The sequence below is a fragment of the Bos taurus genome, chromosome 13 (genome assembly GCF_002263795.3).
Source record: "Bos taurus isolate L1 Dominette 01449 registration number 42190680 breed Hereford chromosome 13, ARS-UCD2.0, whole genome shotgun sequence".
Lineage (NCBI taxonomy): Eukaryota > Metazoa > Chordata > Mammalia > Artiodactyla > Bovidae > Bos > Bos taurus.
Window position 1 is genome coordinate 61,332,378 of NC_037340.1, and position 14,658 is coordinate 61,347,035.

General features: G+C 40.6%; 1 protein-coding gene across 8 annotated transcripts in view; it reads left to right on the forward strand.

Moving 5' to 3' along the window:
* Nucleotides 1–10,289, forward strand: part of TPX2 (TPX2 microtubule nucleation factor) — a 56,887-nt gene extending 46,598 nt beyond the window's left edge. For 6 of the 8 annotated variants that reach the window (XM_005214602.5, XM_005214599.5, XM_005214603.5 and 3 more), the window contains 6 exons: nucleotides 331–426; nucleotides 2,051–2,227; nucleotides 2,834–2,980; nucleotides 4,462–4,573; nucleotides 5,160–5,347; nucleotides 7,219–10,289. In XM_005214602.5, the coding sequence (XP_005214659.1) occupies nucleotides 331–426; nucleotides 2,051–2,227; nucleotides 2,834–2,980; nucleotides 4,462–4,573; nucleotides 5,160–5,347; nucleotides 7,219–7,329 (831 nt within the window). In that variant the 3' untranslated portion in view covers nucleotides 7,330–10,289. 8 annotated transcript variants of the gene reach the window in all.
* The last annotated feature ends 4,369 nt before the right edge of the window (nucleotides 10,290–14,658 follow it).

The window sequence follows — 14,658 nt, forward strand, 5'->3', positions numbered from 1 at the left end:
ATTTTTTTTTTTTTAAGGGATTGGGGTATAAAAGGGAAGCAATAAAATATTGACGTTAGTTTATTTTGTGGTGTTTTTCAAAAATACCAAAAAATATTTTGATGAGTTTTATTTTTTATTAAATATACAACTCAAACTATGTTTTTTGTTGATCTTCTATCATGTTAATACACCTTTTGAGTACTAATACATACCAGTGTTAGGTGGATAAATAACAACTAGCCTTTTTTGATTTCTGATACATGAACTTCTAAGAAAGGTATTAATTTCATCACATAACCTAGTTGAGATTGTTCTGGGATATCTAATTGAGTTGCTTACTCCCTTCAGGGTGTTCCTGAAAAGAAAGAGCTTCCAATCACTGTTCCAAAGTCACCAGCCTTTGCTCTGAAGAACAGAATCAGAATGCCCACCAAAGAAGATGAGGTGATTCCCTAGGATGGGATCTCTATTCCTTCTGCATAATCAATTTAAGCATTGCATGCATGCTAAATCACTTCAGTTGTGTCCGACTCTGTGATCCTATGGACTGTAGCCCACTAGGCTCCTCTGTTCATGGGTCTCCAGGCAGGAATACTGGAGAGGGTTGCCATGCCCTTCTCCAAATCTAAATGTTACTGTTTCTTAAACATAGAGGAATTCAAAGGCAGTCATTCTTGCCTGAAGTTGTCTTAACAGTGGGTATGAATGATTGGTCATCTATTTTTCCTCTTCCAAGAACAAAGTAGTAAGTGTATGAGGCTCTTTGCCAACAAAGGTCCGTCTAGTCAAAGCTATGGTTTTTCCAGTAGTCATATACGGATGTGAGACTTGGACCATAAAGAAAGCTGAGTGCCGAAGAATCAATGCTTTAGAATTATGGTGCTGGAGAAGACTCTTAAAAGTCCCTTAGACAGCAAGGAGTTCAAGCCAGTCAGTCCTAAAGGAAATCAACCCTGAATATTCATTGGAAGGACTGATGTTGAAGTGGAAACTCTGATACTTTGGCCATCTGATACAAAGAGCTGATGCATTGGACAAGACCCTGATGCTGGGAGATTGAGGGCAGGAGGAAAAGAGGGCAACAGAGGATGATATGGTTGGACGGCATCACCAACTCATGGACATGAATCTTAGCAAACTCTGGGGCACAGTGAAGGACAGGGAAGCCTGGTGTGCTGCAGTCCATGGAGTTTCAAAGAGTTGGACATGGCTTAGCAACTGAATGACAATGATGAGTCATCTTGGCTTTCAGTGGTAACTGGTTGTAACATGTTTGTTTCCATTGGATTGAAAAATCAGTCTTTTTTTAAGACCTATACTCTATTTTGCCTGAGCTATTGTCATCATTCAGTGAAGGACTTTTAAAATTCACACTAAGTAGTTACATCTGCCCTATCCTATCTCCATTGACCCAAGGGGTAAAGAGGTGACTATGTGGTGATGGTTCATGAAGCTGGAATATATAAACTGTCAATTGATCAGGCTAGTTTCTTATTACATCTCCCTTTTTATCTATAAATATCCAGAGTTAGGGTAATTTTATAGCATATCTCAAGCATAAACCTTTTTATAGATTCATTTGAAACTAGAATACACAGTAATCTTATGTTACCAGCTTGAACCCAGTCAACTTACTTGATCCTATTCTGGGTTTGGCAACTGGAAATACTCCCAGTCACATGTTTTAGCAGAGTCTGGAGGCTGGGTCAAAAAAGAGGCCAGGATATATGCTTGGTTAGTACTTTTCTTCTGTTCTTCATTTTACTCACACTGTTTGAGCTCATTTAGTTTTTCCAACCTTCCTGTGAAAAATTTTAGATCCTTTAAAAGTAATTGTGTTACTTTTTGTGAAAATGCTTTCACGTTGATCGTACCCCTGTGAGTTAATAAATGACTTAGGTTGGTGAGTTGGTAGGTATCCCTCTTTGATAGAAAAGGAAGCTAAGACACCTGAGAGGTTGAGTGACTTGCCTTAATGACTTCTTTCATATATTGTCTTCTGACTTCACATTCAGAGGAGGCGAGAGAGTGAGAAATCTTGTCTCTAAACTGCAATTTTTTCCCTTAGGAAGAGGAGGAGCCAGTAATGATAAGAGCTCAACCTGTGCCATATTTTGGAATGCCTTTTAAGCCCCAGATCCCAGTGGGGAGAACTGTGGAAGTATGCCCTTTTTCTTTTGATTCCCGGGACAAAGAACGTCAGTTACAGAAAGAGAAGAAAATAAAAGAACTCCAGAAAGGAGAGGTGGGTGTTCCATTTCTATAAGTAGCATAATATTAATACTAGTCTTTAATCCCTCAAAGGTAATCTTTTATCTTGCACTTTTTAAAAAGTATATTTATTTGGCTGCATCAGGTCTTAGTTGCACCTTGCGAGATCCTCATCGCAGCACATGGACTCTCTAGTTGTGGGTCATGGGCCCCAGAGCATGTGGGCTCTCTAGTTGCCCCATGACATGTTAGTTCCCTGTGTTTCCTGCAGGGAAGGCAGTTCTTAACCACTGGACCACCAGGGAACTTCCTTATGTTGTACTTTTAACTGTATAATCACTAACTTCCTTTGATTCCTCTAAGAACCTTATGAAGTATAAATAGGGCAAGTAATTTAAATAACCATTCTGGAAGTTAAGCACAAGGAAGTTAAGTGACTTGCCTAGGATCATGCTGGTAGTTATTGGCAAAATTGGGAGGAAAACCTCAATTTCCTTTTGAGCTTATTAGTTTTCTGTACCATGCTGGTTTGAAAAACTTGCCTTTCATATTTTTCAGATTCATCCAAATATTCTGGAGCAGCTGTGGCTTTCTGACTAGAAAGGCCTTATCTTAAATCTTACATTTTCTTTTCTATTAGGTGCCCAAGTTCAAGGCACATCCTTTGCCTCACTTTGACACCATTAACCTGCCAGAAAAGAAGGTGAAGAATACCACACAGGTTGAGCCATTCTGCTTGGAGACAGACAGAAGAGGTGCCCTGAAGGCACAGACTTGGAAGCACCAGGTGGGGATGGGGAGAGCAGTTAAAATGTGAATTGCTCGACTGTTGGTTTGTTGCAGTAGGTAGACCCGCTACACCAGGCTTCATCTGGGAACTAACATACCAGATTGTTTTAGGGACTCTTACTGTAGTCAGGGGTCAGAAAACTTTTTCTATAAAATACCATATATTAAGTATTATAGATTGTATCGGTTACATATGGTCTCTGTCACATGTTGTGTGTTTCAACTCTTTAAAAATATAAAGACCATCTTTAGCCTAAGGGCTGTACAAAAAGACATTGCAAGCTGGATTTGGTCTATAAGCTTAAGTTTGTAAGTGATCATCTGGAGAATGTGAGAGCTGATAGACTCTTTTTGTGACAGGAGATTCTTAAAGATCTCATTTATTTCATCTACTAGACCTGCTCATTAAATATTCACTTTTTTCTGTTGGTGCTTTAATAAGCAACTATGTGATAAAAATAAATTCTCAATAGAGTATGTTTTCTCAACACACTGTGTGCTATTTGCTCTTTATAGATGATAGGTGATTTAAAACAGTTAATCGGTTGTTGGCTGGTTTAGTTGGGATCTGATTCTGCCTTGTCTGGAAAAAAAATCTGAATCCCTAAGTTTGTCAGTATTAATATTATCTCTTATTTTGGAATCTGTCCAAAAGGGGCTCAGGCTTGATCTTTATAGAAAGTCACCACTGTTGAAGCCCAAGAGATATGATTGACTACGTTACTAAGTCTAGGCCCCTTGTTGGCACTGTTCTCTAGGAGAATGTAGGACTGTTGCTTTGAAAGCAGTCATGACATAGAATGTGGGGGGTATTTTCCAAAATAAAAAGATTTTTTTAAGTTTTTCAGACTTATATAAAAGGAAGAATAGTATAATGAACTTCCATGAACCTGGCACCGTGTTTTCTAGTGCTCAAAACATGGAAAATCTTACTTCATCTAACTTTCTACCTACTCATCTCTATACTGGATATTTCTGCCTACACAAGATTATTTTGAAGCAAATCCTAGGTGCTATCTCATTTTATTCAAAAATACTTCAATGTGTAACTTTAAAATGCAAGGATTAAAAGAATTGCATAATTCCAGTGCTGTTATCACACTTAAAAAGATTAATAGTAATTTCTTAATAGTGACAAATAGCATTCATATATCCCCTATCTCTCATTTTTAAAACAGTTGAATTGTTCAAATCAGGATCAAGAAAAGGTCCATATTTTATATTGGTTTGATAAATCTCTAAATCCCTTTTCACCTATAGGCTGCTCTATGTGCATTTTGTATGTTGAATAAATGGGATTGTTTGTCCTATCTAGGTTTTACAATCTGGATTTAGGTCATTGTGTTCCCATGGTATTGATTAATAATCATCTGCTGTCTTTATAGATGAAACAGTTCAGAAACATTCGAACTTGAGTAATTGAGGTGGTAGTTATGGAGAGTTGGTGGTTGCTTGGCTGACAGATTTTCTTTCTTACAGCTGGACGAAGAACTAAAACAGCAGAAAGAAGCAGCTTGCTTCAAGGCTCGTCCAAACACTGTCATCTCCCAGGAGCCCTTTGTTCCTAAGCGAGAGAAAAAATCCGTTATCGGTAGTATTTTATGTGTTCTTGAGGGATTGGGGAAGAATTGTGAGACTTCTAGAACTGAGTTGTGTCAGTACAGTGCTGTGTCAACCAGAAGCATTTGCGTGTAGAGATCTAGCGTTTCTTCCTTAGCAGAACAGCGTCTGGGTGGAGGCAGCTGGCATTTCAACAATTTTACTTCCCAGCTCAAAGAGTAGCAAGTAAGGAGGGAAGAGCCAGGACTTCTTTCTGGACTTCACCTTAAAGCTAGTCTTAGATAGAAGACATTTGATTCCTTTAAGAACTGAGCTGCGTTTCTAGTAAAGTGGGATTCTTCTCCTAAATCTGTCTCACGGTCACTATGTAGTTTTGAGCAAGCCACTATCTGTATGGGTCTTGCTTTTCTTCTAAGTAGATGATTTATAGGGGTCCTTACAACCCTGAAAACTTGAGGACTTTTTGTATGTGGCATGCTTCACCTTTCTCCCCCTTGGGCCTCCTTTGAGCTCCGCCTTTCTGTTGCCACGCATCTCTGTACACTTGCTGGGTCTGTGGGGCTAGGGTTCCGCAAGTTATGCTTGTGCACCAATATTTTCTCTGTTTCTGTACTCAGAGGGCCTTTCTGGTTCTCTAGTTCAGGAACCTTTTCAGCTGGCGACAGAGAAGAGAGCCAAGGAGCGGCAGGAGCTGGAGAAAAGAATGGCTGAGGTGGAGGCCCTGAAAGCCCAGCAGCTAGAGGAAGCCAGGCAGCAGGAGGAAGAGCAGCAGAAGGAGGAGTTGGCCAGACTACGAAAAGAACTGGTAACTGGGCAGCCTACATACTGACTAACCCACGATTGCATCTGTTTTGTTTATCTGTACCTTGCCTTGTTCCAGAAGGGATCTAAGGCAACCTCCAAGGATGCATCGAAGATGAGAAGTCACACAAACCAAGGGTGGTGACAAAGTTGACAAGTCAACGAGGCTGAAGATGTGTATATTGTGATCCATGGATCTCCTAAGTTTATACCATAATTTTGGCCCTTTATGGGAACCAACCTGTCAGTTGCAAAACTTACATTGGTCGAGAGATGTACATTTATCTTTGATCCTAGATTCAGTCAGAATTTCTTCCTGAAGAGAACATCACATGCTATGCCAGTGCACAGTAACACATTTGTAGGACTTTAAAAAATACATACTTTTGGTTGTGCTGGGTCTTCATTGCTGTGTGCAGGCTTCTTATCATGGCGGCATCTCTTGTTGCAGAGCACGGGCTCTAGGCCCATGGGCTTCAGTAGTTGTGCTCCACAGTATGTGGAATCTTCCCAGACCAGGGATCAAACCCGTGTCCCCTGCATTGGCAGGGGGACTTCTATCCACTATACCACCAAGCAAGTCCCAGGACTCTTTATTTAACTTATTTTTATTATTGCCTTAAGGCTTAAGGAATAATAAGGAAACCAATGTGTTTTACAATTAGAATATATAGGTAAGGAAGGGCATGGGAATTGTGTGACAAGTGTATTTTCATTTTCCTCGTAATACTTGATTCAGATTCCTTGGAGTTATAGTGCATATCAGTCCAGGTGACGTTCCATGCTATCACTAGATAATGACTTAAATATTAGTTATCCAAAAAGAAAGCTTAATTCACCTTAAGGACCCTTTCACTAAAACAGTAGCAAGTCACATGAACTGCGTTAATGAGGAACATTTTAGATGGAACTTCAAATGCTTAGTGTAATAAAAGGATGACTGTGGAAATACATGTTATTGAGATTTTGTCGAAAATAGCTAAGCCAGCAGTTGATATAGCTGTTGGTAGAGGTGACAATGTGAAGGAGGACTCTAGAGAGTCCAAACTATTAAAGGGAATAGCTTCTTGACAAAACCAAGCTACCATGTGCTGATTAGATGAAAAAATACATAGATATAATCCTCAGTCCAGATACACTCAGAAAGCTAGCCTCAAATGTTTTGACTTTTCTTCATTGCTTGAGTCCTGCCTCTTGTGTTTATCCATATTGTAGAGCTCTTTAGTAATCTGGTTTGATTCAGGGTTAAGAACGGATGGGACCATGCCTTCTCCCAGCAACACTTCCTAGTTTTTTGTTTGCTTGTTTGTTTGCTTTAAAGTCCATACTTTAGGTGAATATTAAGACTCAGTAAGCTTAAGATTGTACTCTGACAGATTGTTAAGGTGTAACTCCCCTCTGATGTAATTGAGTACACCCCCATTATACCCCAGTACTGAACAGTCAGACTGGAGATAGGTGCACTCTGAGGAGTCCAGCAAGACCAGAACAGAAATCTACTTGTGGGACGTCCCTGGTGGTCCAGTGCCCTCCAGTGCGGGGGGTGAGGGGTCAGTTCCTGGTTGGGGAGCTAAGATCCGGCATGCCTCATGGCCAAAAAACTAGAGTATGAAAAACAGAAGCAACATTGTAACAAATTCAAAAAATGGTCCACATTAAAAAAAAAAAACACTTTAGAATAATAGAAATGAAATCTACTTGGGCTCCAGAGCTCTTAATGCTTTGCTGCTAGACTGTGTTGCCTTTTTCCCCCTTCTCTTAATTAGTGACTGGGATGTGCAAAACTATACAAAAATGTCCTCAAGAAAAATAAAAACACCTGTAAGTGTAGTTCTCTAACCTTCTTATCAATGGGAATTACATTTTTCTCTGCAGGTACACAAAGCAAATCCAATACGAAGATACCAGGGCGTGGAAGTCAAGTCCAGTGACCAGCCCCTGACCGTGCCCGTCTCACCCAAGTTCTCTACCCGATTCCACTGCTAAACTTGGCTTTGAGCTGCAGACACCATCTGGGAACCTGAGCTGCCTTTTCCATCAAACCAGGAGCCACCTTTGTCCTGGGGGCATAGAGAGAATCCATTTCTCCAAGGTTTTTTCCTACCCATGCCTTGCAGAGCATGCCTGACAAGTGTGGACTCCCGATTTCATTGAGAGTTGTTTTCCTATATTATTGTGGCTAATAATGAGACTCAACTCGTGTATGTCTCAACCAGACTCTTTGGAACCATCAGTATGATGGTTGACCTTCAGTATGGACCTTAATTCTGACTAGAATTTAAGCCTCTGTATCAGCGCAGTGTAATTTCTATTGCCCTTATCCCACCTCTCTTTTTCTATTTTAATCATAAAATAAACATAGTTAAATACTGATAGATTTAAGTCATGGATTAAATGGAACCATGAGATTCTTTCTTCTTCTCTGTGCAAAATGAAGTTAGAGTTAAGGAGCCCATCACTATGAGTGGGGAGGCCTCATGAACTGCCTGACGAGGAAGAGACTTGACTGACCAGAACCTCAAAGCGGCCATCAGCCGGCTTCAGGCAGGTCTGCTATTCAGGCAAATTCTTCCCTTGTTGGTGCCTATGATAACAGAACGCTGAGCAGTACATGTGTTAAGTCTTCCAGTGACCTGGACTGGAATAAAATTTGTTTTTCCCCTCCCTCCCCCCAGCCCCAATTTTTTGTTATTTGATGTTTCTACATCTGTTGAGCCCCTTTAGAGGTCACATCTTATTGGGGAAGTGGCTACTTTGAGACAAGAGTCCAGGAGCTTTTAAAAGTATAGGCTCTGTCCTTAAAGGAAAGTGCTCTTTTCTGTCCTGTGTCAGAATCCTTCCATTGTTTGAACTCCCTCCTAGGAACGACTCTGGAAAACTGTTATTCCTTCAAAACGGACTGTGCCTTCTTCTCCAAATGTGTTTTTTCTCATCTGGTAAACTCTTCCTTATGAAATCTTTCTCATAAATCTTTCCTTGACCATGTGGTCTCATCCGGTAAGGATGGTAACTTACTTCTTTGTGCCTCCCAGATGTTTCTTAATGTATATATCTCTAGTAGAACAGGTAAACCACTGAGTTTCTTGGACTTGTTTACAAACTAGTAGAGATGTAGATAACTAAAATTGTTATTCCTTGAAGATAAAAATTAGGGTAATCATATCCGTGGTCCTTGTATTCTGTTGGCACAGAATTTGCTAGGTTCATGTGAAATAGTTTATTTTCTTTTAGACTTGATATCGTTTATGAACTCTTACTCTGTACCAGTCTTAATTCTGTGCCACGAGTTAAAGGCTGTATCCATATTCTGCCGAGGCCAGTCAGTCCTAAGCAGTATATATGATGTTGGATCTATTTTATATTCCTTTTGTTTATTCATTCGATGAGCATTATTTACAGTCCATTGCAGATTTAGTGATGGGCAGCAAAGCGACGTGTGATTTGCAGATCCCTGCGTCTCCTAAAGGCCCACAGGCTGATACAAAGGGCAGTTCTTTTGCTTATTTCCTAGAGATATGTGGTGTATAGTTCCATAACAACTTGTGTAGTTGCTTTACAAAAGATTGATTTGGTGCTAGTTATACATATGTTGGCATTGTTCTAGTCTCTGGGCATATAAGCAATGAACAGAAATAGAAGACCTTGACTTTATGGAGATTACCTTTTAGAAGGGAGACGGACAATAAACAAGTAACTGTCCTCTTCTGTCAGGTGATAAATGTTTCTCTGACTGACTGCTGTGTGGAAAATAGACTGAGATGGGTATCTGGGGGGCATGTGAGATTGAACAGGAAGGAAAGGAGGTTCTTGCTGTTGTCCAGGTGAGACTGGTAGTGGCTTGGGCTAGAGCGGTAGCAGAGGAGGTGATGAGAAACGGTTGGATTCTGAATGGATTTTGAAGCTGTAACTGACAAGACTTGCTGACTGACTGGACTTGGAGAGGGAGAGAGGGTAGAGAAGGGCATTCAGGTATCAGCCTGAAACAGAGATAGAGTTCTCCAGGCCTTGTGCTGTGAAAAATCAGGTCTACCCCAGTCCTTGTGTCTCTTGTGGATTCTCAGGGGGTGAGGAGGACTTCCATTTGTTTCTTGTCACCTCTCTGGTTTTTCTACCTCTGTTCATATATTGGTCCCCTGTCTGTGCGTGTTCTTTTCGACTTTTCTCCTTCCCGTGTATCAGCAGTTCTCTTAACAGTTCGCTATCGTTCGTAGAGTACCATCTAAAACCATTTTTTCATATATTTTGTCCATTTATTGTTTCAGTTTCAGATGGAAGAATAAATCTGGCCCTCAAGTTGAGAATTTTAGAGTGTTATCAAGAATTGTGGACCTATGGGATTTTTCACCCCATTTGCTCCAGCCTGGATTACCCCCTGTGGACATAACCCACATCAGGGTGGTAATGTGTGACAGCCTTAGAGACAACAAGGAGGGATTATATTACTTCAGAGCAAATAGCTTTTCAAATTAAGATGGCCTTGCTTCCCAGAATTTCTGGGTGGCTGTCTATCTCTATCTCTTCTCTGTCTAGTATTGAATCCTTTCTTTTGGACCGCCTCATGTGACCTTCATTTTTCTAGTAAAGGCTCCCATTTTCCCTGAAAGTCAAACTGCTTTTATTTTACAGAGAAATTCAGGTTCTATTTTATCCTTCAAGACTTGTCCAAGAGGGAGCTTTGCTTTTAATACTCAAGCTACCCTGGAATTTTCCTAAACAAAGAACCGGACCTCTAATAGGAATGTACTGAATTCTTCTGAGAAATCTGGTGGCCATACTTGGCTTGGCAATTTTGTAAAACTCATAGCCCATGTGTACATGCAGATTATTGGAATTCCCACACCTTCTGGGAAGGACTCTTCGTTTTCAGTGTTGTTTTGACTTGGTCATGGTTCCCCATTTACATAGTGTTTTATACTAATTAATACAAAATTATTGTTCACTCTTAATTTGATCATTTTGTCCTTGTGTAATTGCTTTATTGCCATTTTGACTCCTGTTTCATTCCTTACCAGTTCTTTTCCACAGAATTTTGTCCTTGGAAAGTGGAGCTTAAGTGGTAGACAGGCTTCGGTGGCATTTGCTCCAGCATTTAATAGAGATAAGTCTAGTACACAAATAGACGTCATACAAGATAGGATGTGACTGAGTAACAGGAGACAGAAAAAATGCTGCAGGAATTTAGAAATTCTTGTTTGAGGTGAGATTGCCGTCCTTAAAGATGTCTCTTTTTTAAGTAAAAATTATGAAAGTAGCACAGTCATCCCTCAGTATCCACAAGGGATGGGTCCCAGGACCTGTGGTACCAAAGTCCACAGATGCTCAAGTCTCATATGAAGTGGGTGTAACCTATGTGCAGCCTCCCATGTACTTGAAATCATCCCTAGATTACTTACAGTACCTAATACAATGTAAGTGGTTGTAAATACAATGTAAATGGTATGTAAAAAGTTGTCCCTATACAGCAAATTCAAGTTTTGTTTTCTGGAACATCTGGAAATTTTTTTTTTTTTTTAATTTTTGACCTGTGATTGGTTGACTCTGCAGATATGGAGCCTGTAGTTACAGAGGGCTGACTGGACTGCCTTTTGGAAACAAAAAGGTACAAACTGTGTGAAGCATGACAGTCTCCCTCACTGTCCCTCCTCCCGCTCCCCGAGAGTTACCCATTATTAACAGGTGTGTATTCTTCCAGAATGTTTTTTATATACACACACAGTCACAGAGCATTTTTTTAATAATAAGGTGATAGCATTATGCATTTGCCTTTAATTTATTCTTTGAAGGTCACATTAATCAAAATTCAAAAGCTGCGAAAGTGTTTAGTTCCCCACTCCAGGTATAGGTGGTACTCCAGGTTTGTTTCCTTGCAGAGATGGCTTCAGCATGGATGTATTCCTACCTGCTCTCTCTTATTTTTCCACACATAGTATCATAATTTACACTCTGCACCTTGCTCTTCTCATATGTATCTTGCATTGGGTGATGTGACTACCTTGGGCATTGTGCTAGCTTTCTCCCTGGCGAAAGTATGAACCTTCTTAGGAGAATCTAGTGTGATGAGGAGGCACACCTGGAGTGGGGTCTAGTTCTGTGTGACATCCTGGCCAAGTGACCTGATGTCCCAAGGGCTTGAGGTCAGGTCAGCAACACCTGCCCTTTTAGCTCTTCATGGCTTCGCTGAAACCTTGACGGCTTATTGGCCTGAGTATCTGGTTAAACCTGTGTATCCTCTCTGGTAAATCTTGATATGCTTCCTTTTCAGTTCCCTTCTGAGTCTTGCCTGCTGGGGAAGTTCCTCATTGCTGAGAGTAGCAGTTAAAAAAGCTGTCAGACACGTGGCTGGGCTCCTGTTTCTGCACAGGCAGGCTGAGTAACAACTTGGTGGTGTGGATCCAGGTAGAAACTGGCCAGCGTTCTGAATCTGCCTTGCAGCCTGCTGGGATGCTCAGTTTAGACAACATATAAAGTTTCCTGGATACAGGACAAACCCAGGCCTATGGAAAGAGCAGGAAGGTTAAAGTGTGTGGTACTTTGAGCAGTGACGAGGGCGTAACCAGGGAGCTGACGTGTTTGCTTCAATGCCAAGAATTCCAGGACAATTTGTTATTCAACCAAAGCCTGTGTAGTTGCTACAAAAAAGAAGCCTGGGGACATATCTTTTCCTTGTTTTTGTCTTCCTGCATATCCATTCTATTCTCTAGTGCTATGGTAAAGATTGCTGACATCAAAAACAATGTCTGATGCTGTTTGCTATTCTCTTTCTTGCAAGAGAATAAGGGGCAGGGCTCTGGTCAAAACGTGGCTCTTATGTGCTGAAAGTATCAGCTTCTTGAAAGGGCTTGACAAATGCTAACATACTCCAAGAAACCATGGTTGGAAGGGCTTAGGAAAATCCTAGGTTTTATCAGGAATTATTTTGCCAGATTAAGCCTAGCCTGAGGGCATCAATTACCTTCTTTCTTTTTCTTAAAATTTTATTAAATGAGAAATAAAAACTGACCTGTCTGATGTGCCAAAACCCAAGTAGTTATGGGACTAGTATCCCAGAACCTCACAGGCAGGTGTGTGAACGGGTTAAGAATTGTTCATCAGCTTGTTTCAGCACTGGTAGTATTCTGGAGAAGGAAATGGCATCCCACTCCAGTATTTTTGCCTGGAGAATTCGTGGACAGAGGAGCCTGGCAGGCTACAGTCTATGGGGTCCAAGAGTCGGACGCAGCTAAGTGACTAAGCACACACACACTATTCTCAGGGCTTCTTTCAGGAGCCCAGGTGGGTGTTTTTCAGTGGGTCAAATATATAGTCAGTGGTTATAAATTGTTATTTGAAAAGCATTTTGGGGCAGCATTATCAAGTTTGCTGGTAAGGAGCGATGAAAAGCCTGAGTCTGACCTGACACTGACAAACTCCACTCACAGTGTTCCAGTGTACTCTCTTATTTACTCTTTGAATTTGCTCTATGCAAAAATCTCAACTGGGTTTTGCAGTGTTTTTAAAATTGGGATTTATTGTTAATTATATACAGTTCAGAAAATACCTGGTAATGGCAGAAGAAAAAAATCCGTGATCCCATCACCCATGTTCAACACTGGTGTTTCTATGTATAATCTTCTCTTACAAAAATTTTTTTCTACATTGTAGTGGTTTTCTGTTTATATGTATTTTTTGTATTCTGATTTTTTTTTCAGCGTAGCTCAAATATTTTTCCTGTATTACTGCATACTCTATAAATACCAATCGTAATAGCAGCATGCTGTTCCATTGTCTTGAGTTTACTTCTCCCCATTGAAAATGTTTGTTTTGCAAAAGATTTTTCTAGGCTATTTATAAGACAGATTTCTCTGTCCCCCTAATGTATTATATCTGTCTCTAAAATTTAAATGGCTGTTTCAAACCACTTAGTCTTTGTAATTAAAATGTTCAAAGGAAATATAAGTCTCTCCCAAAAGCATAGTTAATGACATCATTCTGGCACACACGTTTGCAAATTGGAAAGCTCCTTTTGGCTGACATGTCCATGTTACTGGCCCTGGTGCCAGTGAAAAAGTTTATTGGCCCTTAGCAAAGCCTTTCTCAAGAGAATTCTAGTTATGCTATTTTAAAGTTTTGGAACTCTGTGTCTTAAGACAGATTTACCCAGTAGATTGTCTCAAAGCTGTTGAGATTTCTCTTTCTTAACTAGCTGGGCTATGAGGTGTCTTTTAGGAAGAGTAGAGGCAGGGAATATAATCTCTCTTCTGGCACAGGCACTCTGGGTGACCTTTAAAAAGGCATTCTGCTTTTCTGGACCTCAGTTTCCACATTACTTCAGTTTCCATATCGTCAAAGACGAGATTGAATTAGAAAGAAAAATAAGGTTCTTCCCAGCTTGAATATTTTCAGATTTTTTTCCTAGGCAATTTGTTTTAATCACAATAGCCCTGCTTTCACATTTATATTTTTCTATAGTCAGCTGCTCAGTCACTGCAAGAGGGCTCTTCTAGCAAGCTCCCTGCCCCTAGATTTCATTTGGACTTGAGTGAAGTATGTTGGAGACCAGTGCACTAACTCGTTGAGGACTTTCCAAGGGTTGTTCTGGAAGCGGAAATCTAGCCCAGATCACACCAGGGGACTAATCTCTGAATAATGTCCTCTGACACACACACATATTTTCTGATGTTTCTCTTGACCTTGGAACTGGTTAGAGACAGCACAGAATGCTCAACGAATTCTAACAGACTACAACAAGGAAGTCCCTCCCACCCTTGGCTTTTCCAAGACGTAAGCTTCTTGAATTGTTAGAGGCAGTTTAAGGATATCACCTTGCCTTGCTGCTCTTCTATTTCTCTCTGCTGCAATTCAGTTTTTATAATGTTTGTGATCAAAGGGACCTTGGATGGATTTGAGATAATTGTCACAGAATTCTGGAGGAGTACAAAATTGTTTAGTGGAGTGAATCCTAGATTGGGGATTGGGAGAACAGCTTCTGGTTTTGTGGTCTTGAGCGTATCATTTGCATTTTGTGGGTCTCAATTCTCCATCTTAGAAGTTTAAAACAGTGTTTCTAGAAAGGACCTTTTCTCCGGCTCCATGAATGAGAATTTGCTCCTAGCTAGAAAATGACCAGAAAGCACTCTGGGCCGTCGTAGTGACTGGCACATTGGGCACTCATTCATCCCTGTGTTGGCCAGCGTGATTCAGTGTGACCCTGCTTGAGTTGTATATTCAATATTAATTGTCAGTATGTGTCACCAGAGGCCCCTGCAGTTTACCTGAAGCTAGCAGCCTGACAGGACAGGGCCAGCAGCTACTAGTCAGCCATAAGCAAGAGAGGCA